Source organism: Mustelus asterias, chromosome 18 (genome assembly GCF_964213995.1).
Source record: "Mustelus asterias chromosome 18, sMusAst1.hap1.1, whole genome shotgun sequence".
Classification (NCBI taxonomy): Eukaryota; Metazoa; Chordata; class Chondrichthyes; order Carcharhiniformes; family Triakidae; genus Mustelus; species Mustelus asterias.
The window spans coordinates 21892269-21914427 of record NC_135818.1 but is presented as its reverse complement, the minus strand read 5'-3'; the positions used below and the strand labels follow the sequence as shown (position 1 = coordinate 21914427).

Below are 22159 nucleotides of genomic sequence, written 5' to 3'. Positions count from 1 at the left end.
TTAACCAATGCCAAAAACAAATTTCAACAGCCATTTATCTAATTTACAGATTGTGATTCTTTGCTGTACTCAAACTGGCCACTGCATTTGCCAAATGTAACAATGACATTTCAAAATTAATTAATTGGATGTGAAATGTTTTGAAACATCCCAAGAATGTGATATGGTGCCGAGTGCAATTTCCATTCATAAAATGCATGTTGTTACCAGGATGCAAAGCCATATATAAATAAAAAATATTAAAACAATAAACTGTATCACAAGCTGTGAATTCAAGTTGGCAGCAACAGACTTACCTTGATTGGATTGAATGGGCTTTGAATAGGAAATTGATGGCAGAGTGTTCAATTAATTCATAGAGTTAAGTGATAGCTAGTTATCTATGAATAATGGCCTCCTTCTGCACTGTAGGGTTTCTATGAAACCTTCTATGAAATTAGAAATGCAAGAAGAAAAAAATGAAGTGCAGTCATTAATGTTTATACAATGTTTTACACAATGTATAGTGAGGAAAGCACCATTTGGTTTTACAGTCTCTGCTGGTGTCTATACTCCACAAATCACTAACAGCTTATTTCTTTCATGTATTATCTATCTTTCATAGAATCCCTACAGTGCAGGAGGAGGCCATTCAGCCCATCGAGCCTGCATCGATAATGATCCCACCCCAGCTCTAACCCCGTAATTATTTTCCCCGCTAATCCCCCTATACTACACATCTTGGGACATTAAGGGGATGGCCAATCCACCTAACCTGCACATCATTGGACTGTGGGAGGAAACCCACGAAGACAGAGAGGATGTGCAGACTCCACACTGTTACCCAAGGCTGGGATTGAACCTGGATCCTTGGCACTGTGAGGCAGCAGTGCCTGCCACGGTGCTGCCTTTAAATGCCTGCATGCACTTCACCCCAATAACCACCCTCTGAATAAAGGAGTTTCTCCTGAATTCCTTATTGGATGAATTTGTTGTGCCTGCCACAGTCTGTTTTAACCCTTATATGTTGGGCAAAGAATTGCGAGTAGATTTCTTGTTAGTGCAATAATATTTATTCACACACACAATTATTAATCACCCACCCAATCAATACTAAATTATCTTACAGAATACTAAAGTTCAAGTCCAATACTAGACCTTGACTTTTGCGTGACTGGCAAGTACCCAGGCTGACATTGGCCTTTATCTGCGTGTTAAGTCTCCGTCGTTCTCTGCGTAGTCTGGTCCTTCAGTCTGGTCTGATACTCTGGCTCTGGTCTTCTTTCCTTCCTTTGGTGTGGTGGCTCTCCTTGTGCTGGTCATTGCTGGCGATGGTCACCGTTGTTGTGGTTTGTTCATTGGGGAGAGGAAAAAGAGATTCTTCTATTGTGCAGCATCTTTTATCCCTCATTGGTTTCGTGCCTTTTTGGGCGGTCTCTTGATTATTGTCAATCAATCGATCAGGGCTTGATCACCTGATCAATAAAGTCCAATCAGGGGCTGCCACACCGATCTCTGGGTGTGTGCCCAACGGCTATGCCTGTAGATGCTGGAGACACATACCTCCCTCCCAAATAAGGGGTTATGGTACCTGTTTTTGGTAAACAACCCAGATTGACCAGGAAGTGTCCTTTGTTCTCGAGATGGCCTACATCCGGTGTATTCCAACGTCTGCAGTTACAGCTTGTCCAATTTCTTTTGAGGCTGCAGCCCGTCTGTTTCAGTGCTTGTCCAATTATCCCAGCGTGCTCTTGCAAACTGCCATCTTAGGTGGCCCGTTTGGCCACAGATTACTTATTATATTTATGACCCCTAGTTTTGAATTGCCCCACAAGTCAAATCATTTTTTCTATATCCAGCCCCTATCAAACCCCTTCATAATTCTGAAAATTTCTATTAAGTCATCTCTGAGACCTTTTTCTAGAGAAAAGAGCTCCAACATATTCAATCTTTCCTGGTAATTACAATAATGATGTGGAGATGCCGGCGTGCGGTGTCGATGGTAATTACAATAATGACAGCATTCATTTATAACTTTACATATTAAAAAGCTTGCATCTAGCACACCATCTTCTCATGTACAAAATTAACCATAAATGACATTTCGGCCAAGAATAAGAACAGATCACAACAGAACAGAAATTGAAGCTACCAATGTAAAGACACCCAAGTGAAAATTACCCAAGAAGGAGATATGAAAATGACCAATCACAAAATCAACAACAAGCCTACAACTATTGAAAACAATGGCACGATTCAAGTTCTCTCTTGATAATCAATTTGGTCACCATTTTGTTTTGCCTTTCACTCGAGGGTATAGCACATCATCCCAGTGTCCATTTGGTTCGATTGGCAGCAACCTCACCTCCAACTCAAAGTCATGGGTTCAAACATCATTCCAGGACTTTCACAAGGAATTGCAGCAGATACCAGTGCGGTGTTGCACAATCACTGATTGAGATATTAAACAGAATCTGCCGGTTCATTTTGCTATAAAAGATGTGATGATAATGGAGGAAAAAGGAATTTCTGCCTGTGCAATTGGGCAACATTCACTGAAACACCATAACATACAGATTAAGTGGCCATTTATCTCAATGTCTACATGAGATGAATTTAAAAACACAAGTATCAGAATCAGTAGTTGATATAAAAATTCTTTAATTACAATGAAAGATACAATTTACTGCACAAATACTTCACACACACACAATTCCAGAAAAAAAGTATATACTTTGTGCTAGTCTAGGTGAAAGAATCAAGTGCTGAGGAATGGCATATGTACCACCCACTTCGGTAGTTAGGTCACCAAGGTAAATCTCCTTTTGCTCTGTGCCAAGGAGGATTCTTGGTACAGAGCACTTTGTGTTGTGTGTAATAAAAAATGATTCATGTCATTTATACCAGCATTCCAGGGGAAAATAGCTAATTCGCCCCATCCCAGGACACCCATTTCACCAGTGTCTTCAAATCTATCCTTGCAGCTTTTCAGAACAAAATGGCCAACTTTGTGGGCAAAATTTGTTCTGCAGGCCCACGGCCACTCAGAATTGCCCAAACTCAAATTTACATAGGCTCCTTGCAGCCAGGGGAGGAAGATTTTCATCTGTTCAGTCTGAGCCATTCAAAAACAGCTCCTGACTCTCTGAAGATGTTAATTCATGGCAACTTCAAGTTCCCATCCATTGTTGTCTTATATATACAAAACTCATTGACTCAATAGTACTGACAGAAATGGCAGCTGATGTTGCTCCCGATTGGATTTGGGAAAGACGGCTGAATGCTCATTCTTTCTTTCCTAGTTAGTAAGATGAATGCTGTAGCTGGAATCGGTGAGCACCGGGAATGATGAGCAGCATCCGGAAGAGACTTTTCACAATCCTGGTGAGATACTTGGGTCCTGGTTTTACTGTCAGCAGGACTTCATTAATATGTTCACCACTACAATTTTAAAAAAAGTTAAAACATTAAATAAGTTAACTTTTACAGTGAGTAACTTCACAACTATAATGAGTTCTTTAATAGATATATTTTATCTGGTTGTCATCACATTGCTGTTTGTAGAAGATTGCTGTGCATATTTTTGCTACCATGTTTCAAACACTACAATGATAACTATCCATCAAAAGTACTTCATCAGCTATAACACGCTTTGGGACAGCTTTAGACCATGAAAGATGTATAAATGTAAGATCTACATTTTTTCTTTAATAGCACTATTTTCTGTGCTGATTTTCATAAATAAAATGTTGTATAATATGTTTAAAAGTTACAGACGTAGGAACTCAAGAAATAAGAGTAGGCTGCACAGGCCCTTAAGCAGTTCAGCCATTCAACCAGGCCATGGCTGCTTTGCGACCTCAACTTACTCCTATAAACCTCATTCTTTGATTCCCATAGCAGCCAAAATTCTGATTAATCTTAAATTTAAAAAAATGCTCAGCAACTGAGCATCTACATACAATCCTTTAGCCTCTCAGCATTTGCCTTATCAAACCTCCTCAGAATGTGTTTCAATGAGATCATCTCTCATTCTCCTAAACTTCAAGGATTGAAGATCCGTTCTGCCCACAATCACTTTTCATCATTGTCATTGGCAGTCCCTTGATTCGAGAATATGTACTCAGGGTCATGAGTTTCTGCTATGGGTCTTAATGTGACCAAGCAGGCTTATTCTCAACCTACAGACCTCCCTTTGGGCAAATGAGACAGGATGTACCACGATGTAGTGGAAGTCAGAGTGCAGGCTTTGCTTCGATTTCTTTTATTTGACACCATGGCTCTGCCTTAGTAAGACTTTGGGACTCAAGTATGAGCCATTCTGTACGATTGGTAGCAAGTTCCTCCCAGTCATTATGGTCAATGCCATGTGCCTCAAGGGAACATCAGATTGTCTTTGAAATGTTTGCTTATTCCTCCCCTGGAAAATTAGTTATAAGAGAGAACAGGACATGGCGGGGGAAGACAGTTTTCAGCCCTTCAAGCACAATAGTCAGTCTTGGACTTCTGACTTGTCGAGTTTTCTGTTGCCAAACACTCAATGCAGTAGTTTGTCCGAGTATAAACTGGCACAGTTGAGCCAGTGTTAAAGTAAAAAAAGTTTATTTATTAGTAACAAATGAGGCTTACATTAACACTGCAATGAAGTTACTGTGAAATTCCCCTAGTCGCCACACTTCGGCACCTGTTCAGGTCAATGCACTCAACCAGCACGTTTTTCAGATTGTGGGAGGAAACCGGAGCACCCGGAGGAAACCCACACAGACACGGGGAGAATGTGCAAACTCCACAGTGACCCTGGAATCGAACCAGGGTCCCTGGTGTTGTGAGGCAGCAGTGCTAACCACTGTGCCACCCCATGGTGGCTTTTTGAGAGAGGTGACAGCTGAGGTATGGAAATGCTTTCAACATATTCCTTCTACATATATGGAAGATGGAACATTTGGCTGACCAGGTGTGGCTTGATATGAATTTTGCTTTGGCAACGTACAAGGATAGACTGAGTTTTTTGTGAGCAGAATTGAGGCAGTCAAGAGTGGCTTACAAATCTGATGCAGAGTGGGCAACAACTGCTGTCATCCACAAACTGCAGATCAATATATCAATGGTGATCAGTTTAGAGGCAACAGAAGCTAAAGAGTTTTCCAACTAGACAGAATGTAATACCAGAACCAGGAGGAATAGCTGCTGTCAGATAAATTGTAAATAGCATGGAAACTACTACAGCCTTGCTTAATCCCGGTCTAGATTTTAAAGGCGTTAGTTTTAGATTTCCCACTCAAGATAGTTGCAGTCATATCATCATGAAGCAATTGCAGAATCGTGAGAAGTTTCTTGGACATCCAAATCATTGGAACACAATCCACAGAGTCTGGCAAATCACTGAGTCAAATACTTTGTTCAGGTTGATGTTCTCAACCTTTATCTTGAATTTGCCTGGCAATATAGACCTTGTCAGAAGTTTATTTGAAAGTTCTAAAGTCACACCACCTCTGGGAAGATTTTTTCAGCCACAGGAAGTAGACGATTCAGGAGAATGCATATCAGGACATTCCCAGTTATGGGCAAGAGAAATTTGCTGGGGAGGGCAGGGGTGGGGGGGGATGGGAAGAAAGTTATTTTCCTCCGAAATTCATTGGATAAGTGCCTGGAATATTGATAGGATCAAATGTTCACCAGCTTTGAAGACCTCAGCTGGAATACTTTTGGGGCTGAATGCTTTGTTGCTTCTTACATGTTTGCTTGTTACAGCTCTTCCAATGGTGGTTAACCCACAGTTTCTACCAGAGTACTCGGGAGATAGCGTTGGAGGGTATCAACTACCACTCTGAATTTATGACCGAGTTACTGTCCAAAATGTTCTTTCCAGCATTTACAGACGGCACTGTCATTTTTAAGAAGAAAAATGGCATCCTGTGAATGAGGGAATTTTGTCCATTTGACTTGGTCTACTGTTGGCTGTGGCTTTCACATGTCATGATGATCAGTTGGATCTCTTGGGCTTTCATTTCCATCATTGTCCTTTATCTTCCAGATTCATCTTTGAGTGACAGCCTCAAGCAGCTGGAATGCTGCCTTCTTGAGATAAAACCTCGGGTTCTTTTGCCAGCCAATGAAGGCTGCTCATTTTTATTGCTGGGGGAGGTGGTCATCACAAATTTGAGCATTATTTTCATTTGAACCAGTTCTGGCGGTAATAATGCACAAACCCAATGGTCTGGGCACAGAAGTCTAACACAGCTGACTTTATTTGATTCAGTTGCATGTGTGAAGTTTTTCCAGGTTGGCCCTGAGCTGGACTTGGAACTCCTCTCTTAGGGCAGGCTGCTTTAGAGCTGAGACATAGGAACATATGAAATACAAGGAGCAGGCAGTTCTGCCCCTGGAGCCTGCTTTGCCATTCAATTAGTCATAGCTAATAGTCTTCCTCAATACCATTTTCCCACACTACCCGCACATTCCTTGATGTCTTTATGAGCTAACAGTTTATCACTCTGTGTCTTGAACACACAATGATTAAGCCTCCACAACAAACTTGAGGTAGAAAATTAAAGATTCACCACTCAATGAAGCAATTCCTCCTCATCTCAGTCCTAAATGGCCTTTCCTTATTCTGAGACTGTGTTCTTTGGTTCATTGAGCTGGACCTCTTTTCAGGTCAATGATCCTCTTCTTGGAATTTTGGCCCTTGCAATGTCTTGCAGGGAGGCGAATGTTTATCCACGATTGAAATCTATGAACTGTCCAGCAGGCACCAGTCCCCTGCATGAATTGAGTGATACAGACACCATTTGGATTTTTGACGTGGACATTCATTAACTCCACAGAGTGCCAATGCTTTGGTCTAGGTTACCTCCATGTTTTTGTATTTGTCCTTCCAGCAGAAGAGGGTGTTTGTTGTAATGAGGTCATGCTAAGCACACTGTCAGCAGGAGGACAACATTTGCACAACTCACCCCATTTTTCTAAAGGTTTCATCCCAGATTTAGAAGTCCCAGTCAACCCTTGCATTACAATCCACAAGAGGAATTATTTTTCTTTGGGGTGTCAGTGAGGATTTCATCAAGATCAGAATAGAACTTTTTCTTAACGTCTTCAGTGGAGTCAAGGATTGGAGAATAAGTGCTGATGACGGTGCGGCTGAGCTGTAGTTGAAATGTCATGAGTCTTTCATTTATACAATTCGGTAATTCGAGCCATACACCCAAGATCCTAATCTGGATGGCAAAAGAAAATCGTCGACACAAGGTCTCTGAGGGCCTTTCCTTTCTGGTAGCAAGTGCATCCCCCCTCTACTTGTTCCGTCAGCTGTCCCTCCCCAGGACGGTGGGTCTCACTCAGAGTGGCGATATCAGTTTGGAGTCTTGATAGCTCACACTGGACAATTGCAGATAGTCATTCTTGAGATTATCCATGAGTTTTCTAACATGCCAAGTTGTAAAATTTAAAATTTTTTCTTTGACTACAAAGATGGCAATCCCGCGGGGTGATTTCTCATCCAGGACAAAGTGGGACAGCCTATTTTTATGGCTACTTTTCTAGCTCCCTCCCCTTTTGGGGTGACCTGAGGGTATCCTGAAGATGGCTGCTCAGTTACTGTTGCCCAACACAGCTGCCCAATGACATTCATGCATCTGTTGCCCATGTGCAGATTCTTGACCAGGTGCTCCCAAGTTCTCAGATCTGTCCCGTTATCAATTTGCCATCACCACAGGACTTAGGAGATGAACTGTGGTAGAAGCCAATGTGTGACTTTGTTTAATATGGGGACCTTGGGGCTCCATCATTATCTTGATGGGTTGGTGATTGATGTGTCACTGCGGCCTTCGTCTGCTTTTGCAGCTGGTGGGACAGTTTTCCTTCACCTATTCTACCATTTAGGACTTTTGACTCCTTATAGGACAATCCTCTCATCTAGGAATCCATCTTTTCACTCCTAAATGCAAGTAACATCCTCCTTAGATAGAATCCAGAAACTATACACAATACTCCAGGTATAGTCTCAAAGACCTGTAGAATTTCAGTATGACTTTCTTACTCGAGTTCTCCAATCCCTGCCTTTAAGGTCAACATACCATTCAGCTTCCTAACTACTTCTGTACCTGCATGTTAATGCTGTTTCACAGACACTCACATATAAGTAACATTTAATAGTTTCTCACCATTTAAAAATCTCACGTTTCTCCGTATTATAATTAGCTGCCACCTCTTGCCCACTTACTTAACTTGTTTTATTTTACTTTGCAACTTGTGTCCTCCCCACAGCTTACTTTCCCACCTAATTTTGAGCAAATGTAGATACTTTACATTCAGTTCCTTCATTCAAGTCATTAATAGCTTACTCCAAACAGCTTTGCAGCATCCCAACAGTTAGTAACCTGCCAATTTGAAAATGATCAATTTATTCCTATTTTCTGTCCTTTTGCCAATCCTCTATCCATGCTAATATACTACTTACCCAAATCCATGAGCCCTTATTTTGCATAACAACCTTTCGACATGGCCCTTATACTTTACCTTCTGAAAATCCAAATATATTGAAATCTATTGCTTCCCCTTTATCTACCCTGCTACTTAACATCCTCAGGAATCTCTAATAAATCTGTCAAATGCAATTTACCTTTCATCAAACCATTATGATTCTGTAAATGAGTGATTTTCTAAATACCCTATTACCACTTACTTCTTGGGTTCCATCATTTTACTGATGACAGATTAACTTATTTTCCTGAATAATGGTATTGGATTTACTATCTTCCAATCTACTGGGACCATTCTTGTAGAGGAAATTTTGGAAGATCACAACCAATGCATTCTTCATCTCTGCAGCCACCTCTTTTAGAACTCTAAAGTTGTAGGCCATTAGGGCTAGGTGATGTGTTGGTTTTCTCCATTGCTTTTCTTTACTCATATTAATTATTTATCCTCCCTCTCTTTAGATCCTTGATTCCCAACTATTTCTGGTAGTGATTTTGAGAGTTTGACTCAACAACTTAAAACCTCTTCTTTTAATTCAATGCTAACCTTACTCTTTTTAGTTAAATATGGATGGATGTCTTTTCCTCTGGAGTTTTTTTTAAATCACTCAATGGAATATGTATTCATTCAGAATTATTAAATACTTCCAAGCAAGTTTGTCATTGTTTATCTCTCATACTTCAGCATTTAAATTCCAATCTGCCCCTTTCACAAGAAGTTATGTTTCCTATTTAAACATTAGAATGTTTACAACACGGTTTACAAGAACTGCAGAAATTAATTTAAGATCACTGTCTGGTCATGTTTTTCACTTTTCTCCTCCTCTCCTAAAGGCACTAACTCTGCTGGAGTACAGTTCCACAGTTTTCAACCACCTTGAAATACCTAAAACAAATGGTGACAATTTTTATTTGGGAAATGGGACAGTGAATGCAGGAAGGCTAACTACAGGAGGCACACAAAACTCAATTCTGTCCTTGAGCGCGCTTTCCAGCAGGAGATGCAGAGTCAGAAAATCTTGACTGATCGGTTACACTGGGTACGATGTTTTCTTGATATGTGGAACCTTTTATGGCCATTGCCATACAAACCTAGAACATACAGGCAAATGAATCACTGAGCCACACATCCCTTGAGATCCCTTGATTCCTCAATTGGAACAATAGTACAGGTACATTCTAAATGTACCCCAAGTGAAATCAGTCAACATTCCCACTTCTGAGCATTTTTTTCAAGTGACCTTCTGCTGTAAATGTGCAAATGTACATATCATAGAAACCCGACAGTGATGAGACCTTTCGACCCATCGAGTCTGCACCAACTCTCTGATGGAGTATCTTACCCAGGTCGTCCTCCCCACCATATTGGGTATGGTTAGAATTGTACTCAGCAATACAGTTCTTGGACTTCATGCAGCTACAGAGTCTCTCAGTTGTTGAATAATGACCATGAGGTGTAACCCTGATAGCCCAACGAGTTTCTCCAGATAAGCCACAGTCCAGATTTAATCCTTGGTCTGTGGTCAGAGAGTGAATTTCCATTGATGTGCTACAAGTTATTTCAGAGTCACATATTGTGATTTGGAGAGGGAAAGAAAAACATTTCAGGCCTTCTGCACCAATACTATTGATATTTTCTCTCGGTCCTATGGAAAGTCTATGCAACCTTCTTCCAAGAGCTGCATTCCTACTTCAGGTGTTTAGTTCCACTTGAAAGGCGACACTATTCCGAAGCAGAGCCTAGAGCATTAGAAATTGTTACAAAGTACATGAACGCACCTGATGTTTCCGAACCAAGAGTTAAATGTGAACTGCAAAGGGCTCCATGGATAGCTTGGCTTTAAATGAAATGTAAGTTCAAATTTCGACAGTGCATCATAACTCGTGAAAAGATACTTCACACTGCAAAAGAAAAACAATGATCATGGGGCGAGACCAATGCAACCACAGCCACAGGACAGACAGACATTAAAATTATCATACAGGATTGTGATCAATTCCTTAATAGTAAACTCAATTTCAGGGTGATTTCTGTGTTTAAGGAGGTGAATGGGACCCAGAGCTGATATAACAACCACTTAAATTTGTAGCACCTTTAACATAACGAACATCTCAAGGCACTTCACAGAAGCATCGAAAAACAATGCTTCTCGGCCTTTTGGCTAAGATCAAGTGTAGTATTGACATGCGGTACTTGGTTGAAGTCATTAGGTTACATTTTAGCTTCATTTGAAGCAATTTTTAAAAGCGACATCTCGGCCTTTTGGCTAAGATGCAAATGCGATCAAGCCTTGGAGGAGGTGCAATGCCTACTCCAATCAGCTTGGATCGTGTGGATCGGGCCCAAGACGGGAGGTGAGAGCCCCGTCTTGTCAGCTTGAATCGGGAATGTCTCAACTTGTTGAGACTCTGAATTGGACTTGATTTGATTGAATGGGATTTTTAAAAAACAATAAAATATGACAATGAGCCATGTGAGGAGATATTGTTAGATGACCAAAAGCGTGGTCAAAAGGTAGGTTTAAAAGAATGTTAAAGGAGGAAAGTGAGGAGAGCAGTGAAGGCATGGCCACCAACGGTAGAGGAATTATAACTGGGAATGCAAGAGGCTAGAATTAGAGCAGCGCAGGTATCGTGGAGGGTTGTGAGGCTGGAGCAGACAATAGAGGTAGGAGGGCCACAGCCATGGTGGGATTTGAAAGCAAGGATCAGGATTTTAAAGTCAAGATGTAGCTTGACCAAGAACCAGTGTAGGTTAGTGAGATTGGAGGGGAAAAAAAAAAATCGGACTCCGGACTTGCTGCAAGTTAAGGCACGAGCAGCAGAACTTTGGATGACCTCAAGTTTATGAAGAGTAGAATGAGAGACCAGCCAGAAGTGTGTTGGAATAGATGAGTAGAGGTAACAAAGGCACAAAGGAGGGTTTCAGCAGCAGATGAGTGAGACGAGGGCAAAATGAGGCCATGTGATGGAAGTGGAATTATGCAGTCTTAGTGATGGTATAAGTACAAGGTTAGAAGCTCATCTTAGGATCAAATGTGACACCAAAGTAGCAAACAAATTTGCTTAATCTCAGACTGTTACCAGGGGAGGAATGGAGTAGGTAGCTAGGGAAAGGAATTTGTCACGTGGATCAAAAACAATGGCTTCAGTGTACCCAATATTTAATTGTTGGAAATTCTTGTTCATCCAGTATAAGACTTTGAATAAGCAACATTAATAATAATAGAACAAAAGTGGAGATTTTAAGAGTAATGATGGTGAGGTAGAGCTGAATGCCATCAGTCTTTGACATCTCATCAACAGCAGCATATAGATGAGAAATTGTGGGGGGGGTAGAAACAAGTATAGATCCTTGGGGGAAAATGGTAATAGTGCAGGATCAGGAAGAGAAGCCAATGTGAAAGATTCTCTGGCTACACTTAGATAGATAAGAATGGAACAAAATGGATACACAAGGCTTTTTTGTTGCCGAATGCCTATCATGCTCTCAAATGCTTCTCCTAGCTCCGATTTATCTTTTGGATACTGTTTTTGCCCTTGTGTAGACAGTCAAGGAAGCGGGGGGGGGGGTGGCAACAAATAGAAAGAATCACAACCTGAGAATACTGACCCCAAGTATTATGGTCCCACAACGGGGCGGCACAGTGGCAAGCACTGCTGTCTCACAGCGCTAGAGACCTGGGTTCAATTCCCGGCTTGGGTCGCTGTCTGTGTGGAGTTTGCACGTTCTCCCTATGTCTGCATGGGTTTCCTCCGGGTGCTCCGGTTTCCTCCCACAGTCCGAAAATGTGCTAGTTAGGTGAATTGGTCATGCTAAATTCTCCCTCAGCATACCCGAACAGGCGCCGGAGTGCGGCGACTTGGGAATTTTCACAGTAACTTCATTGCAGAGTTAATGTAAGCCTACTTGTGATTAATAAATTAAAACTTTAACTTCAACTTTAATCACGTACAATGTTAAAGGCAGACTTAGACCGCACATGGGTACAAATTAATCATGTTATAGTCCAGAGCGGCAGATATAAATACAATGCCTGATCACTTTGGAAACAGTGGTTTGAGGATATATAAAAGAAAGGTTACATCGACTTCAAAATCTGGACTCTTACATTCCCATTTCTCCCAGCAATTCACTACTGGATAATTACAAGCAGTTTTCTATCACTATACTTACTCCGTTGGTTGGATCTCAGTCTTCAGAATGCCAAATTTTGATCCCCAGTTCAGGAAATATTCCAGTTCATCCCCAAGCAATCGATATCGACTCACCGCTATTGAGACATCTAGTAAAAGCTGGAATGGCAAAGAGAGAATTGGAATTTTATACAAACCAGAAAGGACTGCTCAAGCCTTTCAATCTCCCAGAGCAAATAATCCTTTACATGCCAAGAAGAGATCAGGAAGTATGGGCTGTAAACTGTATTAAAAGAGTTCATGGGCGGCACGGTAGCACAGTGGTTAGCACTGCTGCTTCACAGCTCCAGGGACCTGGGTTCGATTCCCAGCTTGGGTCACTGTCTGTGTGGAGTTTGCACATGGAGAATGTCTGCGTGGGTTTCCCCCGGGTGCTCCGGTTTCCTCCCACAGTCCAAAGATGTGCGGGTTAGGTTGATTGGCCATGCTAAAATTGCCCCTTAGTGTCCTTGGATGCGTAGATTAGAGGGATTAGCGGGTAAAATATGTAGGGATATGGGGGTAGGGCCTGGGTGGGATTGTGGTCGGTGCAGACTCGATGGGCCGAATGGCCTCTTTCTGTACTGTAGGGCTTCTATGATTTCTATGATAAAACACAGACGACTGAAGACAAATCAGTAATATAACAGTTACACTGCAGATTATAGTTTTCCATCTGTATATTATACTGTGAATCAGACAGTTTCCACTGTCCTGCTGGTCAAGGTTTTCTAACACATAGCTGAAGAAAAAAAAATGTATGTGGCAATCTGTTCTTGATTAAATTGGATTATAAATAAGACTTTACATCCATATTACAGTTTACAACACAAATTTTTATTTAACTTGAGAAATCAAGTTGAAGGTTCTGGTGTTTAATTTAAGTAATTACGAATTGAGCAAATATGATATAAATAGGATTGAGAAATTTCAGAATCACCAAATGTGACAGGAAGAGACCATTTGTCCCATCGTGCCTGAGTCAACTCTCTGAAATAGCTAAATTAAAAACAGGAAATGCTAGAAAAACTCAGCCAGTCTGGCAGCATCTGTGGGGACAGAAACAGAGTTAATGGGCAGGACCTTTCTCACTCTTCGTGGCATGTTTTGTGGCGGTGGGAGACAGCATGCTGCGCACTGGCACTGGGATCTTATGGTCCCGCTGTTGTCAATGGGATTTCCCATTGAATGCACCCCTCGCCACTGGGAAACTCACAGGGGGTGCACCATTGGCAGGACTGCAAGATACCACTGGCGTGAACGGCAGCAAGATTTTGGTGATAGCTTTAAGTCCCTATGACTTCTTCTTTCAGAGCTCTGAAAAAGCTATTCACTTAGTCTCATTCCATACCCTTTCTCCATATCTTTAAAGAAACATTCAGTATTTACTCATTTCATTTACAGATAATCCAAGATACATTCAGTTTCTGCTACTGCAGTATACCAGGTTCTAAAAACCTTCATCAAAGGTTGCACGTTATTTTGATGAATTTACAAATTATGAACTCCAGTAGGCTCTCTGAAGCATCTCTTCACATCAACCTCCATCAGATGATGTAGGACAGTTCAGGGACAGACATCACTGTGCCTGCCAACATGTCACTCTTGTTAGCTTACACCAGGTACGCTTTCACACCAACATTCCAATTGGAACAGTTTTTCTTTCTCCTTGACCAGCAGGACAGTGGAAACTGTCTGATTCACAGTATAATATACAGTTGGCAAATCTTAAGCCAACAACTCTGTCAACAAGCCTGCCTAAGAACTGGGAAAACTCATCCAAAGGAGGTAGTTTAAGGATGAAAATAAGACCAGACTGCAATTTCAACCATCAACCCTTTCTAATTAATTAACAAATTACTCCACTTATTTCATAGAATGGAGTGCATAAAGAGGTCATTTGGCCCATCAATACTGCACCAACCCTCCGAAGTGCATCCCACCCAGGTCCACTTGCTGCTCCAGCCCTGCCATACATCCACCATAGCGAAACCACCTAATCTACACACCTGGGACAATTTAGTATGGCCAATCCACCAAATCTGTACATCTTTGGACTGTGGGAGGAAGCCGGAGCACCTGGAAAAAACCTACACAGACATGGGGAGAACCTGCATTTGTCACAGAATTGTACCCGCTTCCTGCTCTCAAAAAAGGAAGTGATATGTGATGGTCATGGCAAATAGCAGGCAATAAACTGTAGAACGAAAGCAAAATACTACCGGTGTTGGAAATGTGAAATAAAAACAGAAATGCGGGAAGAATTTATGGAGAGAGAAAAAGAGTTAACATTTCAGATCAACAACCTTTCATCAGAAATTAAAATTAGGGTAGTCGCTTGGTGATCAATACTCAAGTTTATTCATAGATACAAAGCCAAGGAAAGTTGCTGTGGAAGAGGAAAGAACAAAGAGGAAGATCTATGATTGGGGAGTGATTGACATGACGAAAGGAATAACGGTGCAATAAACATACCATGGGGAGTTGCGATTCATTTCTGTAAACATTATGCCAACTGCCTGGACTCTTCCAGTATGTCATAATCAGGTCATGAACAAGCTTGGAGTGTAAGGGAGCCTCATCCTCTGAAAAATAAAATGAAAACACTTGTGTGTTATATCAGGAAACACTCTTTAATGCAGATCTGACTGGAAATATTGTGTTTAGTTTTAAAACTAAGATTAACTGTACAAAGGAATTTAATAAAATTTATCAACTGAATTAACTTGTTTGTTGATTCTTCCCCCTTCCCCCACTTTACAGGCTAGAAGTAAATCTAGATTACTGATAAACATTGGAATTTTACTTTGTAATAATTTAAAGGTCACTTCAACAGCTCATACTACTTACATTTCTAGTGGAGGTGGTAGGTTGCTATCTGTGAACTGATTCTGTGCTTTTAGAGCAGTGATATTTATCTTTTTTCAATGTTTTAATTATACAGAACATACAGCACAGAAACAACATTTGGACCAATGTTTATGCTCAATATAAATACATTATAAAGCATGTCAATAACTGGACATTTAGAAAAGAATGCTAAAGTTGGACAGAATCAACATGATTTATGATAGGGAAATCATGTTTGACAAACTTGTTTTTGTTACTTGCATCATAGATGCAGGAGAACCAGTGGATGTGGTGCATTTGGACATTCCAAAGGTTTTTAATAAGGTCCCACACAGGAAGTTAGTAAACAAAATTAGAGCACATGGGATTGAGGGTAATATACTGGTATGGATTGAAAATTGGTTAACAGACAGAAAGCAGAGAGTAGGATCATTCTCAGGATGGCAGGCTGGTATGAATGGGGTACCGCAAGGATCAGTGCTGGGTCCAAAGCTGTTCACAACATAAAATGATTTGGATGTGGGGACAACTGTAATTTCTACAAATTTGCTGATGATACAAAACTAGGTGGGAATGTGTAAATTGTGAGGAGGATGCAAGCAGGCTTCAAGAGGATTTGGATAGGCTAAGTGAATAGGCAGATGGAATATAATGTGAATAACTTTGAAAGAAAAAACGGAAAGGCAGAATATTTCTTAAATGATTAAAGGTTGAGAAATGCAGGTGTCCAAAACGGACCTGGATGAACTTGTTCATGAGTCACTAAATGCTGGCATGCAGGTACAGCAAGCAATTAGGAAGGCAAACAGTAGATCTAAGGAAGGAAACAGGGATTGCAACAGAGGTTCACCAGATTAATCCCTGGGATTGCCTTTTGAGGAGAGATCCCTAAATTGCAATGCAGTCACCCCTTCAAAACTTACAAAATTCTTACAGGTGTGACAGATTGGATATAGATGAGATGTTTCCCCGGTTGGTTAATTTAAAACCACGGGACATGATCGCAGGACAAGGAGTTGGCCATTTAAGACTTGGAAGAGAATTTCTTCACTCAGAGGATGGTGAATCTTTGGAATTTTTTACATCAGAGGGCTATCATAGAATCCCGACAGTACAGAAAGAGGCCATTCGGCCCATCGAGTCTGCACCGACCACAATCCCACCCAGGCCCTACCCCCATATCCCTACATATTTTACCCACTCATCCCTCTAACCTACGCATCTCAGGGCACTAAGGGGCAATTTTAGCATGGCCAATCAACCTAACCTGCACATCTTTGGACTGTGGGAGGAAACCGGAGCACCCGGAGGAAACCCACGCAGACACGAGGAGAATGTGCAAACTCCACACAGACAGTGACCCGAGCCGGGAGTCGAACCCAGGTCTCTGGAGCTGTGAAGCAGCAGTGCTAACCACTGTGCTACCGTGCCGCCCGGGCTGTGGAAGCTCAGTCATTATGTTCAAGACAGAAGTTTCTGGAGAATAATGACATCAAGAAATATGGAGATAGTGCAGGAAAGTGGCACCTTAGACCATAAGACCATAAGACATAGGAGCGGAAGTAGGGCCATTCGGCCCATCGAGTCCACTCCACCATTCAATCATGGTTGATTTCAACTCCATTTACCCGCTCTCTCCCCATAGCCCTTAATTCCTCGAGAAATCAAGAATTTATCAATTTCTGTCTTGAAGACGCTCAACGTCTCGGCCTCCACAGCCCTCTGTGGCAATGAATTCCACAGACCCACCACTCTCTGGCTGAAGAAATTTCTCCTCATCTCTGTTCTAAAGTGACTCCCTTTTATTCTAAGGCTGTGCCCCCGCGTCCTTGATAGATGATCAGCCATGATCTAATTAAATGGTGGACAGGCCTATTGGCCTACTCCTGTTCCTATGTCCTATGTTCCACACAAGCGTCTTTGTCTAACCTTAACATAAGCTTCCATTCCTTTCTGCCTCATATGGTTATCTGGCTTCTCCTTAATTCCATCTGTGCTTTCATTTCAACCACACCTTGTGGTAACAAGTTTCACTGTGCCAGTCTTTGGGTAAGAAGTTTCTTCTGAACTCCCGATTTATTAGTGACTATTAATGGCCTAAAGTTTTGGTCTTTCTCTACAATTGGAAATTTTCTCTCTACATCTAAGTATCAAACTCCTTACGACCACTATCCTACTCGTTCCTCAATACAAAATCTGCCGATTGGATCAAAAAGTATATATAACAGTTCCAAATTGCTTCAGCTAAGGTTTTAAAACCAGCTGTATTAGATTCCTACAATAAATTCTGCAGCCATATCCAAGAACAACTTTCAACTGATGGCAGAATTTCAATGCATCAGCTCTCTTTCCATTTTAACCACTAATCTTCTTGTGCTTTTAGTAACCATCGGTTCCTTTGTCTCAAGCCAACCTAGGCTGTCTTGAAAAACTAGTCGTTTGTGGCAAATCAAATTTTTAAAATGAAAATAAAACCTGATATTCTTTTAACTGGGTGCCAAGGCACACATTTACATTTATTTTTAAACTAATCAATTTATAGAAAAGTGTTAATAGCAAAAAAAATCTTTGGGATGTTAATTCAAGGCCCATATATAGGATCTTTTAACTCACCATCCAAGAGGGACTCAAGATTCATGTCAAGGATTTTCCTGCACTTCTCACCAAGAGAGACACCACCACCTGCTAAAACAAAATTAGATTAGAGCTAACAGGTCTGGAAACAAACTTATCAGTTAACTTATTAAATAACCCACTGAAAACAATGATGATAAGAAATAAAATTAGGCCTATCAAGCCTGCTCCACCATTCATGAGGATGGATGATTGGATTATAACCTTCATTCAATTTTCCCCCATGCCTTCCATAATCCTGGATTCCCTTGCAGATCAAAAAATCTGTCTTGACAGAAGAGAATTCCAAAGACTGATGACTCTCAGAAGAAATTCCTCCTCATCCGCATCTTAAATAGAAGACCCCCTTAGACCCCCTAGTTCTAGACTGCCCCACAAGGGGAAAACATCCTCTCAGTATCTACCCTGTCAAGCTCTTTCTAAATCTTATACATCTGAATAAGATCATCCCTTATTCTTCTATTTTAATGAGTTTAACCCAACCTGGTCTATTTTCCTTGGAAGACAAACTCCTTCATCCCAGGAATCAGCCAAGTGAACCTCTTGCTTCTCATGCAAGTATATCCCTCCAAAAGTAAGACCAAATCTGCACATGGTACTCAAAATGTGATCTCACCAATACTGGTTGTAGCAAAATTTTCTGAAGATTATAAAACTTGATATACATTCCCCTACAATAAAGACTAATAATCCATTGGCCTTCCTAATTACTTGCTTTATCTACAGGCTAACTTTGTGATTCATTTATAACAGGTTTGCCCAACCTTAAGAGTGGGGGCAGGTGTCCACAGCATTTACGTGGCTTGTCCTGTTAAGCTTCTATTCAATGTTTGCATCTCAGATATTGATGGTGGGCAATTTGCTGATGGCAATGCCGTTGAATATCTATGGGAGGTGATTAGACTGGTTTCTTGCTGGAGATGGTCATTGCCTGGGTGCAAATGTTATGTCCACTTTTCAGCCCAAATCTGAACCTTGTCCAAGTCTTGTTGTATGAGGCATGACCTGCTTCATTATTTGAGGAAATGCAAATGGAAATGAAAACCATGTAGTGAGCACTCCCTCTTCTGAATTTGTCCTGCATTTTGTGTGGTTACTAAAAGCACAAGAAGATTAGTGGTTAAAATGGAAAGAGAGCTGATGCATTGAAATTCTGCCATCAGTTGAAAGTTGTTCTTGGATATGGCTGCAGAATTTATTGTAGGAATCTAATACAGCTGGTTTTAAAACCTTAAATACACCTGAGCAATTTTCTACTTCTTCAGATATATGTCTGTGTTGTAGAAGAAATTAGACAGATACAGATGAATAAGATTTTTAAACAATTATGATGTCATCAATACAAACCTATTACTTCCCATGACACAGATTTATCAATGGACAGATAAAGTTCCACTGTAGGGCTTTGGCACAAAAGTCAAGATTGACATTCCAGTGTAGCAGAGGGAGTGCAACAGTTTCAAGGTTGTCATCTTTCAGATGAGACTCTAAACCATGCGTCATAGAATCCCTACAGTGCAGAAGGAGGTCATTCGGCCCATCGAGTCTGCACCAACCAGAATCCCACCCAGTCCCTATTCCCATAACCCCACATATTTACCCTGCTAATCCCCCTGACACTAGGGTCAATTTAGCATGACCAACCAACCTAACCCGCACATCTTTGGTGTTCTCATCATCTGTGTTCTCAGGTGAATACAAAAGATTCTATGGCACTATTTCAAAGCAAAGTAGGGGACGTATCACTGGTATTCTGGCCAATATTTATCCCTCAATCAACATCACTGAGAAAACAAATTACACCTCTAACTGCAGATTATCTTGTCATTAACACATTACTTTGTTTGTGGGAGTTTGCGGTGGACAGATCGGCTGCTGCATTTCCAGAGTGATTGCATTTCAAAAGTACTTTTTTCAAGCTCTAAAGTGCTTTGAGAAGTCTTGTCATTGTGAAAGGTGATATATTGAATTGAAAGTCTGCCATTTTTATTGCGCTACAGATCAGGCATGAAGCACAAATCTACAACCTTCAGATTCATTAAGGCACTTGTTATCAATTGATCTAAGAAAACCCCCAATGCTACTTCTATGTACTTTGGATCAAGAGTCAAATGTTGGCACTAAGAAGAAAGTTTTCATGCAAGTTTCCAATAGCAATTTAAGGGAAAACTCAAAGTACACAAGGGACGATTGGAGAGATTTACCATAGGATTAGATGGAGGTGCCTGGAGGCTCACGTACAACTGAAAAGCACACCTGCAGTACAATTATAGAATTTAACTTTCCAATCTCATATAACATAAATGTGAGGGACTGCTGTTATCTGCCTGCAACTGGCAGTACTAAATTGAGATGATAAACTCTGTCACACAGCATTGTACCTGACACATTAAATCATAATGGCTTCTGGTAAAATTATACCACAGTAATTCCTAATGCACTGGTAAAAGACTATTTATATTTTTATATCACCAGGCAATTAAATAACACACTTACATTCAGGCTCTCCAAACTTCAAGGTGAGCTCCAGGGACTCGTACAGAAACTGGTAGACAGCCTGCTCATCCTGGTAGAGAAATAATGTCCATTCTAACAGCCTTAGAAGAGAAATTAAAATAAGATCATGAAAACAAATATAAATATTCCAAGTTATATAAGCAGCACGGTCCTCCTTTGCTACATTCTAAAATGCTTCCAAAATCCTCACATTTACTATTATTTCTGGCAACTTCATAGGCCTTTAAAATCCTTAACTTCCAGTGAGTCAGTTAAGTGACTTTCCTTTTTTGGGTTTTGTGCCTTGAAAGAATCTACATTTTCTGTAAACTATGTAATAATTTTTTTAAAAGAGTGTCCTTTTAATGTATTTTCCAAATCCACCTCAGCCAATTTGCCCCTCATACCTTCATAATTTCCTTTATTCAAATTTATCATCCTGGCTTCAGATTGAACCACCTCACTTTCAAACAGAACGTAAAATTCTACCATATTATGATCACTCATCCCCAAGATTAATTCATACTTTCTCATTACATAATACTGGGTCTGTCTGTTCCCCGGTCAGTTCCTCAACATATTGATCTAGAAAATCATTCCTAACACACTCCAGAAACTCATCCTCCACAGCATTACTTCTAATTAGATTTACCCAGTCTAAGTGCAGATTGAAGTCACCCATGATTACGGTATTACCCACGCTACATGCTTCTCTAATCACCTGATTAATACCATGCCCCTCATTACCACTACTATTTTAATAGGTACATACATGCACCCCTCAGCCTTCGACACCATTATTCCTACGAAACTCATTTCTAAACTCCATGGCCTGGACCTCAGCTCCTCCCTCTGCAACTAGATCCTGAACTTCCTAACCCACAGACCACAATTAGTAAAGATCATCGTCAACACCGGTGCCCCACAAGGCTGAGTTCTCAGCCCCCTACAATACTCCTTATACACCTATGACTGTGTGACCAAATTCCCCATCAACTCGACTTTCAAGTTTACTGATGACACCACCGTAGTGGGTTGGATCTCAAACAATGATGAGACAGAGTACAGGAATGAGATAGAGAATCTGCTGAACTGGTGCGACAACAATAATCTCTCCCTCAATGGCAACAAAACAAAGGAGATTGTCATCGAATTTAGGAAGTGTAGTGGAGAACATGACCCTGTATACATCATAAGAAGTCTCACAACTTGGAACATGATCGTTACAATAAAAAGAATGGTTATGCTTTCGGCCTATTTCCTGTTCAGTCTTTAAATGTTATGCGTTTGAATTTTATAAGCAAGGCTATAGATTGTACTTTTTAAAAAGGCACCCGAAATCACTTAGATTAAAGCAACCAAATTTTGATTTGATTTATTATTGTTACATGTATTAGTATACAGTGAAAAGTATGGTTTCTGGCGCGCTATATAGACAAAGCATATCGCTCATAGAGAAGGAAACGGGAGAGAGCAGAATGTAATGTTACAGTCATAGCTAGGAAGTGGAGGGGGGAGGAGGGGGGGAAGGAAGGAAGGATATGGGA

At 40.8% G+C, this 22159-nt stretch overlaps 1 protein-coding gene and 1 non-coding gene across 2 annotated transcripts in view; one reads left to right on the top strand and one right to left on the bottom strand.

Annotated features, from left to right (window-relative positions):
* Positions 1-1044: 1044 nt before the first annotated feature.
* The window catches only part of knl1 (kinetochore scaffold 1), a 91994-nt gene continuing 70879 nt past the window's right edge, over positions 1045-22159 (bottom strand). The window contains exons 20-25 of the mRNA XM_078233243.1: positions 20613-20713; positions 18096-18164; positions 15108-15217; positions 12634-12752; positions 10236-10358; positions 1045-3420 (exon numbers count right to left, since the gene is read on the bottom strand). Coding sequence (XP_078089369.1) covers positions 3282-3420; positions 10236-10358; positions 12634-12752; positions 15108-15217; positions 18096-18164; positions 20613-20713 — 661 coding nt within the window. The 3' untranslated portion in view covers positions 1045-3281. The remainder of the gene's footprint in view (positions 3421-10235; positions 10359-12633; positions 12753-15107; positions 15218-18095; positions 18165-20612; positions 20714-22159) is intronic.
* LOC144507429 (U2 spliceosomal RNA) lies at positions 10599-10790 on the top strand. Its single transcript, XR_013500105.1, has one exon. It is a non-coding gene; the product is annotated as a U2 spliceosomal RNA (small nuclear RNA).